Genomic DNA, 24,080 nt, shown 5'->3' on the forward strand with positions numbered 1-24,080 from the left:
ATCTGAGAGAGTAGAAAGTTCTATCCTGGCTTCCTTAAGCCCTAAGTCCACAGTGAGCAGTGGGCCCCACAATCTCATACCTCACTGACTGAAACTCACTGTTGGTTGACATTACTGTGCCTGGGGACCAGATGTTTTCTGCTGCTGCAGCCAGGCTGGAGGAGAGGGCAGGGACATGGGGGAACCAGGTGGTTTGAGCAAGTTGGGGAATGACTCTCCTGTCTGTCTAACTGGGGAGGGGCTTGTGTGACTCAATGTCCTTATGCACACTGTGCTAGATAAGTCAGGGAGAAGGGCAAAAACAGGCAGCATCTTCGTGAACAGTAAACAGCTGTGCTGCTCTCTTCAATTCAAACATTGTCTTTGTATGTCCCTCTGGTATTCACCCCACTTTGGTGACTCCTATTCTAAAGCATCATTTCTGGAGGCTATGGCAAGTCTAGGGAATCCAGAGCATCCTGAGGTTTTGTAAAATTTTCTGTTATACCAAATAGCTACGTAAAGTGTGCTAAGTAAGCTATTATTGTTATAGTGGGGGAAGGGTGGCATGGGCTTTTTGTTGCAATGGCCAGAATGTCAACAGAAGTCAACAGGCTTTGCCCCTCCTCTTCCATGGTTTCTCATGCTCTTACAGGTTACTGGCACTTCAAAATCATTTGTATGGTCTCTCACTAGTTTAGCAGTGGGCAACAAGGGTAATTGGAAAAGGATGGGGATGTTGGACCCCAGTGTCAAAAAGATTCTTAGAAATGCTAGTCATTTGGGGGAGTACACTCATGTCCCCTGAGTGGGTATGAGGTGAATGGAATTCAGCCTTGACGCAGGAATGGGCTTGTTCATATCAGAGATAGAAGGGATCTTCCAGGTTAACTAATCAAACCTGTCCCTTTAAGGAAGAGGCATCAAGACGTTAAGGGAGTTAATTGCCCAAGGTCGCACAGGTAGCAGGGACCAGATCTGGGTTATAAACCCATATCCTCTGGCTAAAAATCTGGTGTTCTTTCCACTTTACAAGCCTGGTGACCTTCTCTTGATAAGGCCAAGTCTGGAAGTTCCATAGTTACCTGAGAGACCTTTTTGGGTGGCAGCTGGGCAGGATTTTGAGGCTAACAACAGAGTTTAATATATATTGACTGTCCCTAGAGTATGGTGGCCCCATGCAATCTCACTCTAAAAAAGTAATGACTCTTCCCTAAACTGAGCAGCAGCAAAACTATGCTTTGGGAAAACAGCAACTTCTGTAGTAATCAAAACATAAGAATCACATTAAGTAGCCAAGTTTTTTTTTCCCCCAATGTAACTTTATTGAAATCTTGACAGTCAGTTCAGTGAGTGTTTCCCAGTTCCCCAAAGTGTTCTCCAACTTATCTATGACTTCAAATCGATAATTATTCTTAAATCAATGTGTGCTTTATAGCTAGATAAGAAAATTAGCCAAATTGTAGGAATTGCATCTTCAGTTCTGTTTTATTTGATCAGTTATTGACTGGTAAGCATACTTAGTTGTTTTTTGCAAGATTCTTAGTAAAGCAAAACAAAATCAGCACCAAATTCCTTTTGGATTGCTATGTGATATTGGCATAGATACAAATTAAACTTGATCTTTCCAAAAATGAAGGAGTATCTCATCCTGCCTTCATCCCTTATGGGCTCTCATCAAGAGTAAAAGTCATGAATCTTGAGATGTTAAGAAGATAAGAGAAATAGGAGCTGCTGTTGGAAAGGACTTGAATCGATCCTGTACTAAAAGTATACAATAGAAACATATAATTAAAAAATAATAATAGCTAACATTTATATAGCACTTTAAGGCTTGCAGAGAATTTTACAAATATCTTTTCACTTCATCCTCATAAGAAGGGGAGGAGTGTGGGGGGGTGGGGATTTAAGGTAAGTGCTATTATTATCATCCCCATTTTACAGATGTAGAAACTGAAGCAGACAGTTGCAAAATGACTTGCCCAGGATCACACAGCTATTAAGTGCCTCAGGCCGGATTTGAATCCAGATGTTCCTGACTTCAGGTCCAGCTCTCTACCTCCTAGACCTTCTCCACATCCTGACAAATTGCCATTCAGTCTCTAAATGTTAATTTCCGTTGATGAAGAGCTCACTGTCTCTTGAGGCAGCCCATTCCCCTTATGGACGGCTGTAAATGTTTAAAAAAAAAAGTTCTTCCTTTTATTGATCCAATCAAATCTGAGGACCTGAGATTGCCTAGTGATTTGCTCAGTGACTGGCCCATACAGCTAGTGTCAGGGCCAGGATTTGAACCTTGTTTCTTTGACTCCAAATTCAGTTCTTTCCACTGAACAAAAAGATCCTAGTTTTGACCCTGGCTGATTCTGTCTTCTCTGAGAAGGGGAATGATCTTTGAGTCCAAAAGGGTTAGACTCAAAATGGCTGAAGTATCAGAGAGGTGAGGGGACAGTAGAAAGATCAACCAGCAGCCCACTGAAGGTTTCTGATGAGATGAAAATACAGTAGTGTATAAGGAAGATGAGTCATAGTACTAAGGAAGAGAGACTATAGCAAGAAGGAACTGGTAACAATGTGAATGGAAAGAAAGAAAAGTATATATAAGCAAACCACCGCCAGGATCCAATAAATTTCAGCTGTCTCTCAAAAGAGGGAAGGAAGATTGACTAATTGGAGGAGAAATGAGGAGGGAAGCTATATTTAATAGGATCATAGCCCTCGAGCAGAAAAGAGACTTAGAGATCCCAGAGTTGTAGAGTTGGAAAGGACCTTAGGTTTCTAGTCCAATCCCCTCATTTTACTTTGAGGGAAAATAAGGCCTAAAGTCATATAGGTAGTAAATGGCAGAATTAGGATTTGAACTCTGGTCCAACTGATTCTAAGCTACATGGCTCTCCACATTACCACACTACCTCCTATTTAATTCAATCTAATTAAAGATTTATCAATCAGCTACTACTCTGTGTCCTTAAGGTATTGTGATAAATCTATAGTATAGATACAAAGACAAAAATGAAAAAGAATCCCTGCCCTCATGGAGTTTACATTCTACTAATCCAGCATAACTGGCCTTGAGTCTGAAGTTTATAAATTTGGTTTCAGTACCTAGACTCGCAAGGTGCTCCAATAGGAAGGGTATGAATATTTAGTCAAACCTGGATATCTAATTCACTACTAGTTCACCACAGACTCTTTTAGAGCAGGCTAGTCACTTTCCCTCTCTTGGACTCCATTTCCTCATTTGTCAAATGAGGGGGACCATGAATTTGGATGGGGGGAAAAAAACCTTTATTTCCATAGAATTAATTTCCTTTGTAACCCTGTGTATTTCATTGTACGCACTGCAGAACACTGCAGCTTCGCCAGGCTGCCAAACCTCTGTGAGCCGTCCGTCACCTCACAGTTTGCTGCTGCTGGCTGGGCTAAGGTGATGTCTGAGGAACTTCAGAATCTCTTTCCAGGAATGTTCTTGGGCTTCAGCGTGAGGGATGGTCTCACCACCCCACAAAACAGGCCTCAGGATAGAAGGAGTCTGTGAGGCCAAACACAAGGGGGAATAGGGAGGCTCTATCAGGTGCCCAGCTCCTGGATAGGACAGCAGGGTGCCATTGCTTTTTCCATGTCTCCTCAGCTGCTCCATTGCTTGCTCAGCATAACATTTGCTATTTAGGTTGTAGTCCTTCTCTCCGACAATGAATAGGATATGACCCTGGGCCCTTTCTACTGGCAAGAGAGCATGCTTATTTGCCTCTTCTCGAGGGCTTCCAAATATAGAACGTATCTCTAATAGCCCCAGATCATTTATTCTTGCCCTTTCGGGAAATATATTGAGTGAGTGAATGTTCTCATTTTTATACTTGATACATCCAACTGAAAAAAAGAAACCATTGATGCAAACTGTGGCTGCCACCTGCTCCAGGAATACTGCCATTGACAATCCAATCTGGGCCCCTTGGCTTATTGAAACTATCCCAATCCTGGGACCAAGCACCTGAAAATAATAAAAATGGCAAGAATGATTCCATTGGTTTTCTTTAGCATTCCAGTCTTACGGACTGGAATAATAACAACTTTCATTGGTGTAGTACTTTATGATGTATATTTCATAAACTATTTTGAATTAAAGGGCATTCAAGTAAACATACGTGTATTAAATACCCAGTTTAGACTGTGTAAAGAGCTTGGGGGTGATAGAGATTTTAGATAACCCCCTCTCCTCTGAAGTTTATAATCTAGTGGGGAAGAATACACATCTGTAGAGAAGACTAAATTTGGAATAAGGTGAGATATGGTCTCTTCTTCAGGCTCTCTGCCTTATACAGTGTGATCTCAAGTAAGTCACTGAACCTCTCTGAGACTTTTCTCATCTCTAAAATGAAAGGGTTGGACTAGATGGTCTCTAATCAGAGATCCAACATCGTAGGTCTGGCTCCTGTGATGAGACAGTTGTAAACCAAATGCCATATGAGTTCTAAGTGCAGAGAGCATTGTTACCACCTGGGGAGAGGAAGGCTTCATGAAGAGTCTGTATTTTAGTTGGTAATTTAAAAGATGGAAAAAAGAAACTGGGGCAGGGCCCCTGACCGAAAATAATAAAAGATTTTGTATATGTGTGTATATACATATATATATATAGATATATATATCTATATATATATATAGAGAGAGAGAGAGAGAGAGAATAAAGAATGGCCTGGTAGTTGGGCTGGAATGAAGAATATATGGAAAGAAAGAACATGATATAAGATTGAAAAAGTAGGGGATACCAGATTGTGAACTCAGTGCCAAGATAAGGAGTCTGAACTTTATTTGTTGGACCATAGAAAGCCATTAAAGGAGTATGAGCAGGGGAGCAACATGATGAGATCTATACATAATGAAAATTAATCATGCAGTAGCACAAAGGATGAATTGAAGCTGTGGGAAAATGAATATGAGAAGATAATTTAGGAAGATATTGTTATAATACAGCTACAGCAATAATTAAAGTCTATACTAGGGTGGCAGCAACAGAGGTATGGAAAAGGAAACAAATTTCAGAGATTATTTCAGAGGTAATATCAGGGCTATGTTGGTATATATTTGACAACCAGCTCTTTGGATAATCCAAATAGTTTGGATAGTCTTTGGGTGTCACAACAATGGCTTTCTTAAGGCTAAACAATCAACAGAGTAATAAAACAAGTCCTGATTTGTAGCATTTGCCAATTTCTGAAGTATCAATACTCACAGTAAACAATCCTCTCTTGTGAGCTGGTACAAACCAACTCCAGAACACTGCTGCTAAGTAAGACATGACAACTGATTGGACATGGGAGTTGAGACAGAGACACAAAGTTTTCAAACATAGCAGACTGGGTGAACGGTAGTGATGAGAACAGAAAAAGTGAAGTCTGAGGAAGCACAAGTTTTGGTGAAGGCTAGAAAGTTGGGTTTGCAACACTGGCTGGATATCCAGGAGGAGATGTCACATAGGCAGGGAAAGGGGCAGGTCTGAAGATTAGGAGAAAATTGAAGTCAGGGTTGGAGAGAGAGGTTTGGGAGTTATCTGCATACTGGTGACTGCTAAAATCATGGCACGGAGAGAGTTCACCAAAGGAGAGAGTATAGTGAGAACTGGTCATAAACAGACCTTTAGGGAACATGTACATTCTGGAGTTCAGAAGAGGATGGGAAGCCAGTAAAGGATTAATTCAGGAGTCAGGAAAAGACCCAGGAGGGTATGCAGTCTGTGAAGCTAAGAGAGGAGATAAGCTCCGGAGAAGGGACTGGTCAGCAGAGTCAAATGTTGCCCAAAGATTAAGGTTGAGCACTGAGACTAAGATCCCCAGTAACCTTTCAGAGAGCAATTTCTATAAAGGGGAGTCAGGATGAAGCAGGTGGGGAGGAGACGGAGGCACTGGTTGTAAGGAGCTTGTTTATAAAAGAGAGAAGAGATAGCAATTTGATCAGGTAAAAGAAGTCATTTTCAACATTGGAAGGATAATGGATAGATTTGCAGGCAATTGGGAAAGGAACGAGTTACAAGGAACGAGTTGCAAAAGATGAGAAGGGACAATGAGGAAAGGAGGGAGGGAAAGGCATGTGTATGGTGGGAGAGGTGAGGGGGAGGTGATAGGAGGAGAAAAACAGAGACAGAGAGAGGGAGAGAGAAATTGAGAGAGGAAGAGGGAGAGACATTAGAGCATGTGTGAAGAGGGAGAGGGAAAGAAATTGAGAGACAGAAGGAGAGAGAGAGAGATGGAAGTGTGTGTGTGTGTGTGTGTGTGTGTGTGTGTGTGTGTGTGTGTGGCAGAAAGAGAGAGAGAGATTGGAGTAGGGGAGCAGGGAGAGGGATGGGGATTAAAGACACAGGTGGAGGAATTAGGTTTAACTGGGAATTGGAGGCTTTTCAGACAGGAAGGCTGGAGGAAAGCTTATGAGATACTGAGAAGTTTTGAAATATGCAGACAAGTTGAGGGAACTCTCCTCAGATGGCTTCGACCTTCTTAATGAAATAAGAGGTAATATCATTAAGTGTGAGTATAGGAAAAGATTTTAAATGAAGAGAATAAAATAGAATTGCCTAGCAGCAGTGAGGGCCCAACTAAGTTTGTACCCCATAAATGTATAATAAGGAAAGAATTTCAAGAGGATATGGCTACAGGGGAAAGTCCATTTCACGGATATGGGCATAAAGACAGGAGAGAATGAAATTGAATGTTTGACTAGAATATAGCAAAATCAGGAGCAGCATGAAAAAAGGCTTAAAAGTGGGTTTGAAATAGCAGATATATTAGGCCAGATAGTAGAAGGGTGGCACCAGTCAGTCAGTCAGTCAACAAATATTTATTATCACTTACTGTGCTAAGTATTGGGGATACAAAGGCAAAAACATGGTCCCTGCTCTCTGGGAATTCATATTCTAATGGGGAAAACAACATGCAAACAACTATGTACATATAAGACATACAGAATAGGTGGAAGGTAATCTCAAATAGAAGACACTAGGAAGGGATGGGGAGGAGGGGAAAACCAGAAAAGGCTCTATCTAAAATCAATGCCTCCATTTCCTCTCCTCTAGCTTGATTCTAAATTCTCTGTACTCTGGCTTCTGACCTCCTCATTTGGTTAAAACTGCTCCCTCAGTTGTGAAATGATCCAACCATTTTGGAGAGCAATTTGGAACTACGCCCAAAGGGCTGTAAAAATGTGCATACCCTTTGACCCAGAAATAGCACTTCTACGGCTATATCCCAAAGAGATCACACAAATGGGAAAAGGACCTACATGTACGAAAATATTCATAGCAGCTCTTTTTGTGGTGGCAAAGAATTGGAAATTGAGAGGATGCCCATCAACTGGGGAATGGCTGAGCAAGTTGTGGTATATGAATGTGATGGAATACTATTGTGCTATAAGAAATGATGAACAGGCTGACTTCAGAAAAACCTGGAAAGACTTGTATGGTCTGATGCTGAGTGAAGTGTGCAGAACCAAGAGAACGTTATACACAATAACAGCCACATTGTGTGATGCCTAATATTGATAAACTTAACCCTTCCTGGCAATACAAGGATCTAAGACATCTCCAGAGGCCTTGTGATGGAAAATGCTATCCACACCCAAAGAAAGAACTGTGGGAGCCGAATTGTTATTTTTTTTTCTCTTCTGTTGAGTTTTGTTTCCTCTTTCTGATAGTTCCTCCTATTGGTTTTAATTTCTACTTGCAACATCACTAATGTGAAAATGTTTAATATGAATGTAAATGTATAGCCTATATCAGATTGTGCGCCATTTTGGGGAGGGTGGTGGGGAGGAAGGGGGAGAAAAATTTTAAACTCAAAAGCATATGGAAGTGATTATGGATAAATCAAAATCAATTAATAAAAAAAAAAACTGCTCCCTCCAAAGTCACTAATAATCTCTGGATTGCCAAATCCAGAGGCCTTTTCTCAATCCTTATCCTTCCTGACCCTTGCTGATCATCCTCTTTTCTTGATGATCTCCCCTCTAGGTTTTCAAGACCTTGCTCTCTCCTGCTTCTCCTTCTACCTGTCTGACAGCCACTTCTTACACTGTTTTGTTGATTCTTCATCCATGTCTCATCCAATAACCATGCGTGTTCCCTATGGCCTGGGCTCTTTTCTCCCACTACACTATCTCACTTGGTGATCTCATCAGCTCCTGTGGGTTCAATTATTAATTCTATTTAGATAATTCCCACATCTCTATATTTAGCCTTAACTTCATTCCTGAGTTCCAGTCTCATATCACCAATTGCCTGTAAGCATCTCAAACTTACAATGCCCAAATGAGAGCTCATTTTCTTTCCCCAAAACTTTCCCTCTTCCAGACTTCCCTATTATTGTCAATGATAGCACCATCCTCCATACTTGAAATGTCAATACCATCCTCAACTCCTCTGCTGTACTCACTCCACCTCTCCAATCTGCTGTCACGTCTTGTCATTTCTACCATAATAACATCCCTCATCTCATACACACCTCCTTTTCTCCACCCAAATCCAGGCCTTCATCACCTCACACCTGGACTACTGCAATAGCTTTCTAGTGGATCTCCCTGCTCAAGTCTCTCCCCATTCCATCTATCCTCTGCCTGATTGCTAATATGCAGATCTGACCATATCACTCCTCTATTCAATTAACTCCAGTGGCTTCCTATAACCTTCAGGATCAAATATAAAATGATCTGTTTGGCATTTAAAGCCCTTCAGAACCTGGTTCCTTCCTCCCTTTCCAGTCTTCTTACTACTTTTTCCACTCCTCACATTTTGCAGTCCAGTAGTACCAATCTGCTTTCTTGCTATTCCTTGTACATGGCATCCATCTCCTCCTCTCTTCCTTTACTCTGGCCATCCTCCATGCCTGGAATGTTCTCCCTCCTCCCCTCCACCTAACCGCCTTCCCTGGCTTCCTTCTAGACTCAGCTCAGACCCTACGTTTGGCAGTGATAGAACCTTCAGCGGCTCCCCATTACCTGCCAAATAAAGTAGAAACTTCTTAGTTTGACATTCAAGACCCCCACAGTCTTGCTACACTCTATCTTTCCAGTGTTATTTCTCACCATGCACTCCTTTTCATTCTGTATTCCAGCTGCACAGTACCATTCACCATTTCTTGTTCTCTGTTATCTCCTCCCATCTCCATGCCTTTGTTCATATCATTTCCCTAAAATGGGGTTCTTCCCCATCCTCAATTCCCAATCTCCACCAGCTGAAATCCTTGACTTCTTACAAGGCCCATCTCTTCTATGCAGCTTCAGCCGTCATCTAGAAATTCTTTCTCCTTGAATTTCTCAGGGCACTTTGTACCTTTCTTTTGTTCTTACGACCTTCTAGTTTGCAATATTCCTATATACGCCATAGAACATAGAACATACAACTCTCGTGGTTATACGTGATTATTGAATCCATCTAGCCCAGCTCACATCTAAACAAGAATCTTTTCTATAATATTCCTTACAAGAAGTCATCCATCTTCCATTTAAAGGCTTCCAGTGACAGGAAATTCACTCCCTTTTAAGGCAGCCTATTTCATTTTTGACTAGCTCTACAGACCAGGTAATTGTTCCTTACCTATGACCAAAATCTGCCACCTGGCAACTTCCAATCATAATGTCTAGATCTGCCCTCCCTGTGTGTCCAAGTCAAACAAATCTAATCTCAATCAATCAATCAATCAGTTAACATGTATTAAGCATTTATGTTCCAGCCACTTTGCTAAGCATTTTCACATATCAGTGGGGTATAGTTTAAAGAGGGCTAGATATGGAGTCAGGAGCCAAGGAGGCTAAATCCTCCTTTGACACTCACTACCTGTGGAACCTGTGTATAGTTACCTAAGCATGTCACATAACCTCTCAAAGCCTCACTTTCCTCAGCTGTAAAATGAGACTAACAGCACCTACTTCCCTGAATTGTAAGGATTAATGAGATCAATTACCAGGCATAATTATCAGGCAATGCATTTACCATAACAAAATTCTAAAGCAAAATCATCTAGAAGTAAACTTGCATGTTAAAAAAAAAAATCACTTTTATTTTTAATAACTGGTAGGATCCTTAAATACCATCTAGTCTTAATCTTCCCCTCAGTCCCATTCTCTAATTCTGCCTATGACCCAGCTGAGGCCCATTGAAGTTAAATAAATTGCCCATGGTGACACAGCTAGTGAGCAGCAGGGGCAGAGTTAGATACCAAGTTTCCTTGGTTCTTCATCTACTTTTGACTCTGCCACACTGTGGGAATTATAGCCACATTTTGTATATAATATCATTATGGCATTTTCTTAATTTGTTAACTTCTCAAGTCAGTTAGCTTACAAAGGAACACTATAAAGTAATAATAATAGCTCACATGTAAACAGTGCTTTAAGTTTTGTCAAGTTCCTTATATACCATCTCTCATTTAATCCTGACAACAAACCTGTGAGGCTTCTTATTATTCTCCTCCATTAGAGTTCAATGACTTGTTCTGTTTACATTGCTAATAAGAGTCTGAGGTGGTCTTCAGGTCTCCCTGACGCCTAAATTTAGAGTTCTAATCACTCAGCTATGCTCTCTTTTGTAGTGAGGCTATGATAATACTAAGTCTCATTCCTCATAAACAGCATCAAAGCATTCACTGAAATAAATACTAGATGAGTATGTTCCTCAAGTGGTTTGGAGAAAGAAACCTAGGTGAGCTGATTAGAGTAGAGCAGAAGAGAGAGAAGTGAACACCTCTGTCTTCCTCTGGAGTAGAAATCACAAGCTTGAAGAAGCAAACTAAGCCAATGAAAGGGATACATAAGAGGGGACCAGTTAGTCATTTGGAGTTAAAGATTACATGAGAAATTAGGGACGAAGGTTTAAACTAAATTGTGAGCTCAAAGTACCTTGGGATGGCTGAGAAGGAAATTAGCGGCTTCTTCAAAGTATTCGATGTCCACGACCTCTGCAGTTTTGGGCAGGTCTTCGTAGGCAAAGTAAGCTAAGGCCAATGCAGCAAAGCCTCGACTGGCCAAGAGACTGGCCCGAAACTCAGTCAGTCCACCAATGTGACCAAATAAATCAATTACTCCAGGGAAAGGGCCTTCTCCTAAAGAAAATTTTAAAAGGATATTGTGGTGAGAAAAGATATGAGGCTACGAGAGAGAGAGAGAGAGAGAGAGAGAGAGAGAGAGAGACAAAGGAAGGAGGAAAGAAACAATATATTCAGAATCTGGGCATCAAAAAGAGAATTTCCCAGTCTCCTCTTATATGCTATATATAGCTGATTCCTTAATCTTACTGCCTGTCTTCTGAGTTTATCCTTTATTTATTCAGTCTATATCTTATTTGCACATAGTTGTTTACTTGTAGTCTCTCCCATTAGAATGTGAGCTGCCCAAGAGAAGGGACTTTTCCTTTCTTTGTATCCCTACCCTTGTATTTAATAAATGCTTGGTGACTAAGTACTCCAGATTTTAGAGGAGAGCTGCTGAAGCTGATGGACCCATTCCGAATACCTATAACTGTAACTTCACAGATAGCAGAACTCACTACCAGAGTAACTCATAAGACTTCTACGACATATATGTCTTAGTTAGCTGCCTGATGCACCTAGATGTCAAGCCAGAGTCATTGAGCTCCTAAGTGTCAGAAGCAGGATTTGAACTCAGATCTATCCTGACTCCAAGCCAGGACTCTAGCTACTAGGTCTAACTACTAAACTTCCTTCTTGGCTCATAATGGAATGAAATAACCAGAATTCTGGATAGGCAAAAAGGCTCTTTGAGACTATAGCAAAGCTTGCTACACACAATTGCCTAGCTCAGAATTAATATGAAGGAGGTAAAGAATGAAAAAAAGGAGGACATTCCATTGATTTCACCTATGAGTACATGAAGCAACCCAGTCTGTAGACATGAGTTTCCAGAGATTGTAACCTAAATTGATATCTGTAAGGCAGAAATCCTGACTGCAGATAGTCCCAACTGTGTTGAACATGTTTCTTTGGTGGGATCTGAGGTCATAGCAAGAATTGGCAAAAAAGCAGGTAAAGAAGGTAAGAAGTGGAGTGTTGGGAGGCAGCATCAAAGGAACAGAATGACGAGATATAAAGGGGAGCCTCTCCTTGTTCTGCTGAGGCTCGATTTTGTTCCTGAATGAAAGTGTCCACTGTACTGAGTAGACTGTGAAACATTCACTTAATGAACCCCACCATCTCTTTTTTTTTTTTTTTTTGAGCAGGTACACAGAGGCCTGTTTTATTTATTCAAAAACCTGAGAGACTTCATCTAATGTTATCACGCTTCAGCTCTGGTTCCAGTCATGGGCATCACCAAGTTGTCTAATGTTATATGTATACTCATTTCGATGCCAAAAACAATCATCAGTGCTGAAGACAATGCCACCATGATTCTGACCAAGCAGAACATGGGATAATGTTGTTTTCCCTGAACCAGGCAGACCCCTTTAACCTCTTCAGCTTTTCCTCTTGGAATTGCTGATTTATAAGCCTGTCTGTTTTCTCCATCTGGAACAGAGAAGGGTCTGCCCAAGATTCTTCTCTTGTTTCACAGAAACCATTCTCATCCATCTTGTTCACTGTGGTCATTTCTAGAGGTCTGTCTGATGCTGTTCCTCCTAACACAATCAGAATATCTGTTAGTCTGATCAAATGTGAGTCAATTCCAATTTGTGTTGCCACTGTTTACATTATATCCATCACATAATTTAACATCTGAGCATGGAAAACATTTGGTAGTGGAGATGGAGAGGGATTAAATCTCTGAAAATTTAAATGATAATTAAAGCCAGAAGGAAAAAGACCATGAGGAACTAAAGAGGATTCCACTGGTTGCCATTCAGACCTAAAGGAAGGAACTGAGTTGTTAAAAAATATAGGTTCCACTTGTCTATTAACTAGATATTCAGTGTTCCAACCAATTGGCTCATTACTAAAATATTGCTCATCGCCAGAGGGTGAATGTATAGTACTAAACCAAGTATCTTTCTTTCCTTCATCAGATTTTAAATTGTTGTTGTAATGGCCTTGATAATATGAAGCCAAATTGTTCCTGAGGGGGTTTAAATTCCTGACAATTGCCTTCCAAATCTTCTTTTTCACTCTCAAGCTCCTGAATTTCTTTGTAAAACTAAGACAACTCATTGTCTATATCCAGTTTATTAGAAGAAGGGTTCTGTTTGTTTTCCACTCCACCAGTGGCTCTGTGTGTGTGATGTTTTCTTTTATCTCATTTATTTTTCTCAGGACTTTTATAACTAGGTCCTTATGAGTGTTTTGTTTGTGCTATATTCTACTTCCTCTCTACTACTTGGGATGGCTACCTTGTGATTTCTTTTCATTCTAATTTCTTTAATATTTCCAGACACTTAAGTACAATCATTTCTGGACATTTCACTGATGTTCATGGATATTACTATAGGATTTGCATGCTGTAGGCCTTCTGAATGAAATGATTTAATAATATCTGGCCTATTGTAAGAGATTACATCCCCCAAAGGTCTCAACAAAACTGTAGTTTCAGTCTTGCTCTCCTGAGTTTTTCCATTTTCCTTGTCATCAAAGATGGATAAAGGTATCCATTTGTTTTCTGTTTTCTCTTAGGATGTGTGAAAATGGTCACCACCATCATGGAGTATAGTATAGGCCTCTTCTGTTGATTTCAGTTTTTTATTGCATGTTTCACTTTCTAGGTGGTTTTTTGGTTGGTTTGTTTGTTTGCTTGCTTGCTTGTTTTTTACCAAGTTCCAAAGACTTGGCTTAATTTTCACAATAAAGCCTCTGTGAGAAAGGAGAAAAGCAAGCCTGGGGCCTCACCACTCTTGGGGCTGGCAGCCCCGGGTGAGCCCGTGGGGCTCCATACACAGCTGGCAGTGTCTAGGCCCTCTCACAAGGTGGCGACTGCTCCTTCGACCACCACCACCCCCCATCATCTCTTTTAACTCAGTGGTTGGAAACCTCTAAGACAAAAAAGGCCAGGCTCCTACACAATGAAGTGTGTCCCAAGTTACCTGTAGGTCACCAGGCTACCTCATCCCATCACAAATCTCAATAGATGGTGGGTAGGAATGGAAAACAAAGCCATAACCAGCAATTTGTAGGACTGTGTCCTACAAATGGGGAGGGGCATGCTCACCTAGGGTGTGGCTTCTGGAAGTAAAGAAGACTTGACCTGAAATATTATGAGGTGCCTATGAAACTGGATCGACAGCTACTGGGCCGATGTGTGGGGGGAAGGGTGTAGGGGAGGTGTTCTTGTGGGGAAGGTGGAGATTGGCAGGTGGAAGGTGGAAGGCAAGGATCAGGTAGGACACTCTGGGACACCATTAGCTTTCTAAGCTATTGAAAAGAAAGAATTCCAAGCAAGGAGGGAACAGCCTTACAAGCTGTTGCTGTTGGTACCCTCTAAATTTCCCAACCTGGGTCAAAGCCCCGCCACCTTCACCCTAGTTATAGCTCTTCTTGTGAAACTGGAAGCAATATTAATTGATGCAATGAATTAACAAGCATTTATTAATTTCCTATTCTGTGCCAGACACTACTAGCACTATGGAAACAAAGACAAAAATGAAACAGACTCTACCCTTAAGGAGCTTACATTCTGATGTAGGAGACAACCTGTACATATGTAAGTATATACATAATACATAGAAGATTAATACAAGGTAGCTATCGATGGGAGAGCATTAGCAGCTATGGGTATATGAAAAGTTTCAGGTAGAAGATGGCTCTTGACCTGATTCTTGAAGGAAAATAGGGGTTCCAAGAGGCAAAGATAAGGAAGGAGTATGTTCTAAGTATAAGGGACAACTAATGCAAAGGGATGGAAATGGAAGGTGGAACATCCTGGGTGAGGAACAATAAGCAGGCCCACATGGCTACACCAGAGAGTTTGGGAAGGAGAGCAGTGTGTCCGAAGAATGGAAAGGTAGGAAATGGCAAGTTGTGAAGAGATTTTAGTAACAAACAGAGGAGTTTGTAGTTCATCCTAGAGTTAACAGGGAGTCACTTCTGTTTACAAATAGGGAGTAATATGATGAAACTTATACTTCAGGCAATTCTCTTTGGTCTTAGATGGAAGATGGATTGGTGTGGGAAAGAGATTTAAGACAGAGAGACCAGATAGAAGGATCATAGATCACAAATTTATAGCTGTAAGGAACCATAGAAGACGCTGTATATAACTCCCTCATTTTATATATGAAGAAACTGAGCCACAGAGAGGTCAAGTGACTGGCCCTGAGTCACACAGCTAATGCATGACCTTCTGAGGAATGGTTCAAACTCAGGTCTTCCTGTCACCGAGACCAGCATTCTTCTTATCTGCTGTACTCAGACTATCACCATAGAACATGAGAAAAATGATGGTCTGAACTAGGAACAAAGTTATGCGAGTGGAAAGAAGGGGTTGCATATGAGAGATGTAGAGAAATAACCAGATTTGGCAACTGATTAGCTATGTGGGCTGAGTAAGAGTGAGAAATTTAGAATGACAACAAGGTTACAAACCTGGTTGACTCAGTCTAACAATCAATCAGTCAATAAACATTTATTGTTTGGCAACTGGAAGTAATGGGCAGCTAGGTGGCTCAGTGGATGGAGTGCAGGGGCTTAAATCAGGAAGACTCATTTTCCTGAGTTCAAATCTGGCCTCAGGCACTTACTAGCTGTATGACCCGGAGCAAGTCATTTAACCCTGTTTGCCTCAGCTTCCTCATCTGTAAAATGAGCTGGAGAATGGCGATGCACTCCCAGTATCTCTGCCAAGAAAACCCCAAATGGGGTCATGAAGAGCCAGACACAAGTGAAAATAACTAAACAACAACAAAACTGAAAGTAACTGGAACTCCACAATAAGGAATTCTGAAAGGAGGTGGGGTTTGGGGGCTGGGGACAGAGGGCAGGGAAAACAATGAATTTTGTTTTAGGCTAATTAAGTTGGCCCTCAATGAATATTGCATCCAGTTTGGAATGTCCAATAGGCAGGGTGGGAAAGGTTTAGAAGTTAGGCTTCCACAGCAGAACACAGGAATTCTAAGGAGGACTTCCTTCCAAGATCTTGTGGATGGATAGTCACTCAACCAATCAGAAAGTGCCCCAAACACTCTGCAAACAACTAGTTCCTTAAGACAGAGCCCTGCTAAACCGTTTGCAACGGGTCGGGGTCAATGATGGAGCAAAGAGTTTTCTCCACTGTGCTTGCTTAATAAGCTTATTGAATATTAACTGACACACCCCGAGGGCGGAGATAGCTGCCATTTTTTAACATGAGACGTATAATCCGGGAGGAGTGAACTTGACAGGGAGTAACACGGAGAAACATGGGATGGGTGGTTCAGAAGTGTAAACCAAATGAGCTGGTCCAATCCCAGCTCAAATGGGAGAAGGATGGATTTTACTAACCCTTTAAAAGTTGACTCTACTTCTGTACCAGTGCACACGTGCCACTAGGGTGCAGTGTGCCTGCTTCTCTCAAGAAGTGTAAAAGGGTTTCCTTCACACGCTCCTGTAGTAGATTTTTTTTGTTTGTTTGTTTCAGATTTTTCTAAAAGGCAGTTAGTGCTGTGGGACTGGAAGTCAGGGGGAAAACTAAGGCTGGATCTATAGGGAAAATCTGCTTGGAGAGGAGAATTGAACCCATGGAAGCTAATGGTATCACCAAGTGAAAGAGCAAAGAAGAAAAGGTGGTGAATGGAAGCAGCGTGCTAGTTCCAGGTCGGTTATATGTCCTCAGTCTGAACTGCCATTTCAGACATGGGAACAGGAGCTAGATTGAGCCCCAGGGGTTGGGATAGGGAGCGTGAGCCTTTTCCAGATTTCTAGGCTCAAATGGAGCCTGGAAACTTTGTTGGTCAGTGTGAAGGAGTAACACAAGGGCTTATGAGCAGGCAAGTGACTGTGGCCTAACTCTAGCTCCAGAATGGTTTACATCAGCCTAATGTTTGGGACTTCGCTACAAACTGGGTATGATCCAAAGACAATCTCTCATGCTGAATTCTGAGGACACTGAGAATATTATTACTCACCTCTAAGCTATATGCTTGAAGAGAGAGAAGAGAGAAATTAGATTGAGAATTAGTGAATAAGAATGACTCATTCAATACTCACCTGGTGGGAGAAAGAGAACTCCTCTAATTCGACCTTCCCTTATCTGGATTCTTTGTACTCCAGGTGCTGAGTACCATCGCTCCACAGTCTCACTGGCCTTCAGAGATCCAGGTGATTCTTTGAAAATGATGTTTGAATCATGTACTGACAGCTGAACTAGGAAGGGACTGTTTATCACATCCTGTTTCAGTAGCCTAGTTAAAATCTTCTTAGGTTTCAAAGACCAGAAGAGGCCCATAGGATGAATGCCCACATAGTCCCCTCCAAGTGCTGCTGCATGCTCCAGGTCTATCTCTCCACTTTCATCAGCCTTATAGAACACTTGAGAATAAAAGTCCTCTCCTTTTTCATTCGTCAATTTTGCCTGCAGCACTACCATCTGGTTAGGGAGCAGGCTGGTCACTCGGATGTGTAGTGGTTCATCAATAAGAGCGATTTTCGGGTGGACTATTATCTGGGCCATTGTTAGAATCCCAAACTAAAGAAGCTTCTACTGGACAGTTTTCAATCAAACCTGAAGGTCTAAAAAAAAAAATTAAAAGAAATTAATGTAGTGGTATTGTTTAGCAAGAAAGACATTGAACTGAGACACAAGAGACCTGGTTTTGAGTCCTGGATGGGCTAATTATCTATGTAATCTTTTTCTTTTTTTTTTTTAATTTTGAGTTCCAAATTCCTTCCCTTCAGCCTCTCCCCTACCCATTGAGAAGGCAAGCAATATGATACCCATTATTCCACCTGATCTTAAGAAGAAAATTTTCTATGCATTTTTCAGCTGAGGTTTAGAATTTGGGATTGGCGATCCAAACGTGCTTTACTCTATTGGCTGCAAATTTACTCTATGACACAAAGTTAAATGACTTGTCCAAGATGTCACTTAAGATCTTCAACTTCAGTTAGAAATCAATAAATAAATCAATTAACAAGCATTTATTTATTTAGCACTTACTATGTGTGAAGCACTGAGAAACCAAGAAAACAAAAACACAGTCTCTGCCCTCAAGGAGCTTATATTCTAATGAGGGAGGCAATATGCAAAGAATTCTGTACATTATATATACACACATCTTGTGCAAAGGGCTACCAATGTCTGAGAGAAGACACGGGGGGGGAGGGGGGGAAATGAGACCAGGAAAAGCCTCCAATAGAAGGTGGGAAACCAGCTAAGCCTTGAAGGAAGCTAAAAAAGGAGGCGTTGAGGTGAGGAAGATTCCAGGCCTAGGGATAGGAGTGCAAAGCCCATTGTAAGAACATGGAATGTTGGGTGAAGGTGGGTCACTGTAGCATGGAAGGGAGTAAGTGTAAAAAAGCATAAAAGGTAGGAAGGGACCACTTTGGAAAGGTCTTTCAATGCCAACCAGTTGACTTAATATTTGCTCATGTAGTCAGTAGTGAGCCACTGGTATTTATAGAGTAGAAGGATGACATGACAGACTCCCTCATTTTTTTCTCAAAGTGGAATTACACACTTACTGTTGAAACATAATCAGGTTCCATCACCACACATCCATATTAAACGCATTTCCAGGTGCCTGAGGCAATACATGAAATGCCAACCTCTATGGTATCCCCCACCCCCTCCTACCCAGGGATTCACAATCTGAGAGAGAAGAACTAGAGGAAAATGGCACTGTCAATAATAATTTTAAAAGTTAAGCTCTAAAGACACAGATAAAAGTTTGTGCCATATGAGGAGGCATGGAGGTATGGAGTGGTTGCCATCTAACCATGGGTAGGCTCTATTAAGATAGTAGCAGAGCCAGGGCTGGAATTCAGGTCTCTTGACCATCTCTGTTATAATGTATATCAGATAGACAGACAGACAAAGATATAGATAGATAGAATTTCTAGGGGAGGTTTTGTGATGCGCTTCATATGTGGGAGATTGAAGGACCCCAAGGGCTGCCACAGTGGAAACTGAGTCTTCAAACTATGCAAAAAGAGGTACCAGCTCACTATGCTTTCCAGGCTGCAGGAGGAAGCCACATAAAAGGCTAGTAACAGGGTGAGATGCAGTGGGCAGGGTCAGCTCACTCCTGCACCCTTTATCTGTTCCATGGATTCCTCCCTAGAGAGAGACTTTTGTACTGCCTTCGTTCCATGCTGTTTGGAATGACTAGGTTTTCTCTGTGGGAGAGGCCTGCAGTCACTGGCTGTTTGTGGTTTCTGCCACAGCTACTGAAGCACTGCACCTGCAGCCCAGGTTGGGGGCCATTACTAACTAGTTAGAGATCCTGGACAATCAAAGTAGTCAAAGGAGGTCTGTAGTGGAGACAAAGTCCAAGGTATAGGGATACAAAACAAGCTAGTAAAATGGAATGAGTCTGCACCAGCTATGAAACTCTTGTTGCAATGAAATAAAGTCAGAGATTAATCCTAAACCCCAGCTTTTTCTCCTTTTATCTAATTTCTTGATGAGATAATCTTGACAAAGTTTGAAACGCACAATTCCTTTCCTATTCTTTCCCCTATCTAGGGTGAAAAGAGACAATGAGAAAGAGAGAGACACAGAGAGAAAAACAGGTAGAAACAGAGACAGGTTTCGACCACCTGTGCCTGGCCTTCAACCTCTGTCCATAAAATCGAGAGGTGCCCTGGAGCTAGCTGTGTCAACTGTTAAATTTTCAGATGAACATTTACACTTCAAAATCAAGCTACAAATCAGGCCTTGACATATTGTTTTGTTGATTTCTAGACTTAAGAAAGTGATGAAGCAAATGTTAATAATTTAAATTAAATTTAAAAGTGTGCTATAGGCACTTTTTTTTTCCAGAAGCGCCTGTTGTTAAATGTACCAGCATACCCATTTATTCTTCCACAAACACTCTGTAGAGGATCTACCCAATGCATCGAAGGCCTTTAGAGTTTTAAGTATTTCCTGTATATCCATGTAGCACTCAGGCTGTCTGTCTATTAAAGTGCAGTTGAAAAAGTGATGAATTTAGAGACAGAAGACCTAGGTTTGAATCCTGATTCTGGCCTGTGTGATAATGGGCAAGTTATTTAAGCTCTCCTGGCTAAAGTTTCCTCATCTGTAAAATGAGGGATATTGGCATAGATAAATCCTAGCACACTTCCCTTGGCCTTCAGCTAGACCTGTGTTCCTCTATTCCTAGAACCTATGCTTCTTTTAATGCAATTCAAGTGAATTCAACATTTTATTTAGTATCTGCTACTTACAAGGCACTGTGCTAGAAAGCTGCAAGAAATAAAACTACTTGGCCCCAAGGAGCTCACAGGCTAACCGGTGGGCCTAGAAAGGCTAACCAGGGCAGAGTGAACTTTTCTTTCACATTATGTTAATTTCAACTATCACCATCAAGAGAAAGAACTGATAAATAGAAGTATGTATAGAACAATTTGACATAGATATACACCTATTTGTGTCTAATGGTAGCCATGGGAAGAGAGGGAAAAGGAAGGGAAAAAAAGAAAAAAAAAAGAAATTTACATGATAATTTTGTTGCATATTTGAAAGGAATAGCAAGTTGTGCATAGTAGATTTGCAGTTTCATGTGCTGTCATCTTTTTTATTATACTATATTATGGAAATGCTTGTTTTATTCCATAAATTAAAAATAATAAGTAAATGATGATTTCAAGTCAGAAGATGTGAAGATTATTATCCACCTCCAGAATAAGGGAACTTTATAAAACAAATAATCTTTGAAGAAAAAATTTAGCCTAGAAGTGTGAAACCTTGCTCCTGCAATCAATTTGTTTACTCTTCCCCTCAGTAATAATTACCTTTCCCACTAAGTTATAAGAAAAAAGTGTGTATCATTCTCAATGAGAATATCATCATCTGCCAGAGCTGAAATAGTACCTTCACATTCTCTCCATTAACTGTAACATGTTTCCTCCCTCTGAATCTCTATGATTCAAATAAATGTGACCATTCATTATTGCAGAGAAAATGCACTTAAATTAGGGCATGCCAGCAGGATAGGATAAATAAGTCCCTTTCAATATATACAAAGCAGAAAGTAGGAACTATGCCTTGTAAATGCTCAAGTTCTAGGTAAACACAAACTTTGAACTGAAAAATTGTTTTCAATTCCTAGCTGCTCCACAAGGGATTTTCAAATCTCAGTTTAAAAGTACCTGGTCTGAAGCTTTTGAAACTGCAGTTGATTCCTGAAAAAGCTGGTAGCAGGCTTTTCCCACTGTCCCTTCTCTCCAGTAGCTGATAGGAAAATAAACAAAAAAAACTTTTGTTCCCAGTCGCCAGACTTCAGACATTCAAAGGTGGGCTCTTTAGCACTAAAAAAAGAGTGCCTCCTCTCAGGTTGTTTTCCTTTACTAGTACCTCTTAGAAGAGTTCACTGTTAATCATTCCTAATCGAGCTGTAACCTGAAACCTCCCTTTCCTTTCCCTTCTGTTTTCAATTCTGTTCCTTTTGTAACCTCAGTCCCAAATACCATTGATATGGGACTCTCATTATTGGTGGAAACATTGTCCTGCCCTTTGTGAGGGGTGGGGCAGAGCTGGCAAGAGGAAAAGAACTTCTCTCTCTCCAGTTTTTCGGGCCCTGCTGTCTCTTGGGTGCTTCTGGCTTCCAACTTCAAGAATGAAGAGAGAAGGGACCAACCTCCACTTCGAGTCTTGAAGAAAAAGACTCCAGGAAGACGTGATAGGACCTAGCAGTTTCTATCATGCCCCTATTGCCAGTGTACTTCGCTAGAAACTTCAGGAACTCTCTTGTTTGAACTGAGTTACCTTCCCCCAAAGGGAGAACTCCTTCATTCTCTATTGTCTAGTATAGATTCTCATCTGTTTACCTTCTCTGATTTCTGTCTTGTTCCCAATTTTGATAAAGGGGTTTTCTTGGCTAAGTATGTGTGTTCAGAAGAGAGTCACACCTTGGGCATAAAGTTTACCTTCCTCCTTACCCCCAATAATAAAACAACAACAAGAAGTTAGCTAAAAACTGAAAATAACATTCTCTAGACTATTAATATTTAAGGGAAAACATACATATATTTCTAGCTTGGTGTCCCCTCTCTGTGAGGAAAAGAGAGTGGCCAAATTTCTGTTTTCCCTAACCTCCTATTATCCTTCTAGCAGGAATTAAAGTTTCCTTTGGAGAAGGGGAGGAGGAGAAGAGACTAGAGCTGTCTTTTCTTCCTCCCTTCAAGTCACTCAATGACACCCCCACCCTCATGCTATATGTGATGAATAACTCTAATCACACATGATTTTCCCTTTTTTCCTTAGGCCAGACTATGTGATTTGCCAATTTGATTAAATTGACTAACCGAGTCGGATAAAAAAAATTTTTTTAAAGAAGTTTACCATTAGTACCATTTTCTCAAGTCAGAAAATTTGTACCTGACGAAAACATTCAAATAGTCTCAAAGGGCCATAATTCAAGCAGGCCCTGCTTGGGATACTTCTTCACCTGGGCTTTGAGATGGTCTAAGGGCTACAAGCTGGACTGGCCCTGCTCTAGATTCTAGAGGGCCAGTACACACTATCTCCCATCTCCTTACTAGGTTTCTGACCACAATGCATCTTTCCCAGATGGGAGACACTAGAATTGCAGAATTACAGAATTTAAGAATTTGGAGAGACCACAGCAGCCATCCTGTCCAATCCATAGTCCAAAGGAATGTCCACTATGTACTACACAAGTAAGCATCCAGTCTCTGTTTGAAGACCTTGAAAGAAGAGGAACTCACCACCTCTTGCAGCAGCCCATTCAACTTTTGGACAACTCTAATTGTTAAAAAAAGTTTTCCTTGACATCAAGCCTAAATTGGTCACTTAACAACTTATACGGATTTCTAAGTCTGCCCTTTGGGATGAAACAAATCATACAAATCATAGGATCACAGATTTAGAGCTGGAAGAGATTTAGAGGAAATCAGGTCTAATCCCTCTTGTACCTTCAGGTTCTTTACCACGCACATTGGGTGTTTCCACTATGAATTTGCCTTTCTCCAAGCTAAACATGCTCAGTTCTTTCCACAATCTTCATATATTTTGGACTTATAACACAACCAATGAAATCATCAATGGGTATAGATATGCCACACCATGTAAAGGGAGGTGTGATGGCAGTACAGGGTGAGGTGATATATAATAGCTATCTATACTCTGTAAGACAATATATATATATTGCACCCCTTGCATAGGGTATGTTGATACCCACTCACTCTCTGGATTGGCTCATTCAATCCAACTTTCCCTCACCATGGGAGGTCTAAATTCCCAGAGATAGACTAACACTACAACATTACCCTCAAACTCTCTAAGAATCCTAGGGGTAACCCTTGAGTGTTGAACAATTCTTCTAATCACTTCTCTTAACTCTGAAGGTCCCATAGATAAGTTTTCTACCTACACAACCAACCACAGTGGGTGACATTTATACAGTTAATACCTAACAATACTATAAAGTACATCAAAGTGTCTATATCTCTAGGCTATTTAGACTAGACTAGCCAGTTATTCCTTCACTCAAGTTTTGTGTTGACCATTCAAAACAGAGCTCCCAACAATATGGCTCAGTTTGATTCAGCCAAGTAAACAAACCCAGCCAGGATACAAAATCAGTTACAAAACCTGTTTGCTTTTTATTCTCAAGCCAAAGGTGGAAACTAAGAGCAAAGACTGTGTCATTGAAAGGAAATATCTATCACTTAAGTTCTTGGCCAGTGGAGTCAATTGTCTCTCCCACAAGTCAAGAATCGCTTAGAGGTTGTCTCATAACCGACTGCTTCTAATTTCCACAGGTCCAACAGAGCAGCTTCTCATCTCCTCATTTATGTTTCCAGTTCTTCTCTTCCTATACTGGGAACCTAGATCTGGTTTCTATATATTTCAATGGCTTCCATATTCTAGTGACTCACTTTTCACTTAAAAAGTCACTGCTCCTCAAATTTCCTCTGTCAAATTGATAGTCTTTTAAAAATCATATATCAGTCTTCAAATGTTTATCTGAAGCCTAGTTTTTCTAGTTTTACCCTTGTTAGTCATAATGCAAATGAGCCAAAGTA

At 40.9% G+C, this 24,080-nt stretch overlaps 2 protein-coding genes across 2 annotated transcripts in view; both read right to left on the reverse strand.

Annotated features, from left to right (window-relative positions):
* LOC114043605 (acyl-coenzyme A amino acid N-acyltransferase 1-like) overlaps positions 1–10,900 on the reverse strand; it is a 71,218-nt gene extending 60,318 nt beyond the window's left edge. The window contains exon 1 of the mRNA XM_027862675.1: positions 10,858–10,900. The gene's annotated coding sequence lies outside the window, so the exon portion shown is untranslated. The remainder of the gene's footprint in view (positions 1–10,857) is intronic.
* On the reverse strand, positions 1,962–21,437 carry LOC114043604 (bile acid-CoA:amino acid N-acyltransferase-like). The gene is made up of 4 exons (XM_027862674.1): positions 21,183–21,437; positions 17,079–17,600; positions 10,858–11,060; positions 1,962–3,970 (listed from the first exon to the last, which is right to left on the reverse strand). Exons 2-4 carry the CDS (start codon positions 17,539–17,541, stop codon positions 3,377–3,379), a joined length of 1,260 nt encoding a protein of 419 aa, XP_027718475.1. The 5' UTR covers positions 17,542–17,600; positions 21,183–21,437; the 3' UTR covers positions 1,962–3,376.
* Positions 21,438–24,080: the final 2,643 nt, after the last annotated feature.

This window comes from Vombatus ursinus, unplaced genomic scaffold (assembly GCF_900497805.2).
Source record: "Vombatus ursinus unplaced genomic scaffold, bare-nosed wombat genome assembly UNPS02014770.1, whole genome shotgun sequence".
Taxonomy (NCBI): Eukaryota; Metazoa; Chordata; class Mammalia; order Diprotodontia; family Vombatidae; genus Vombatus; species Vombatus ursinus.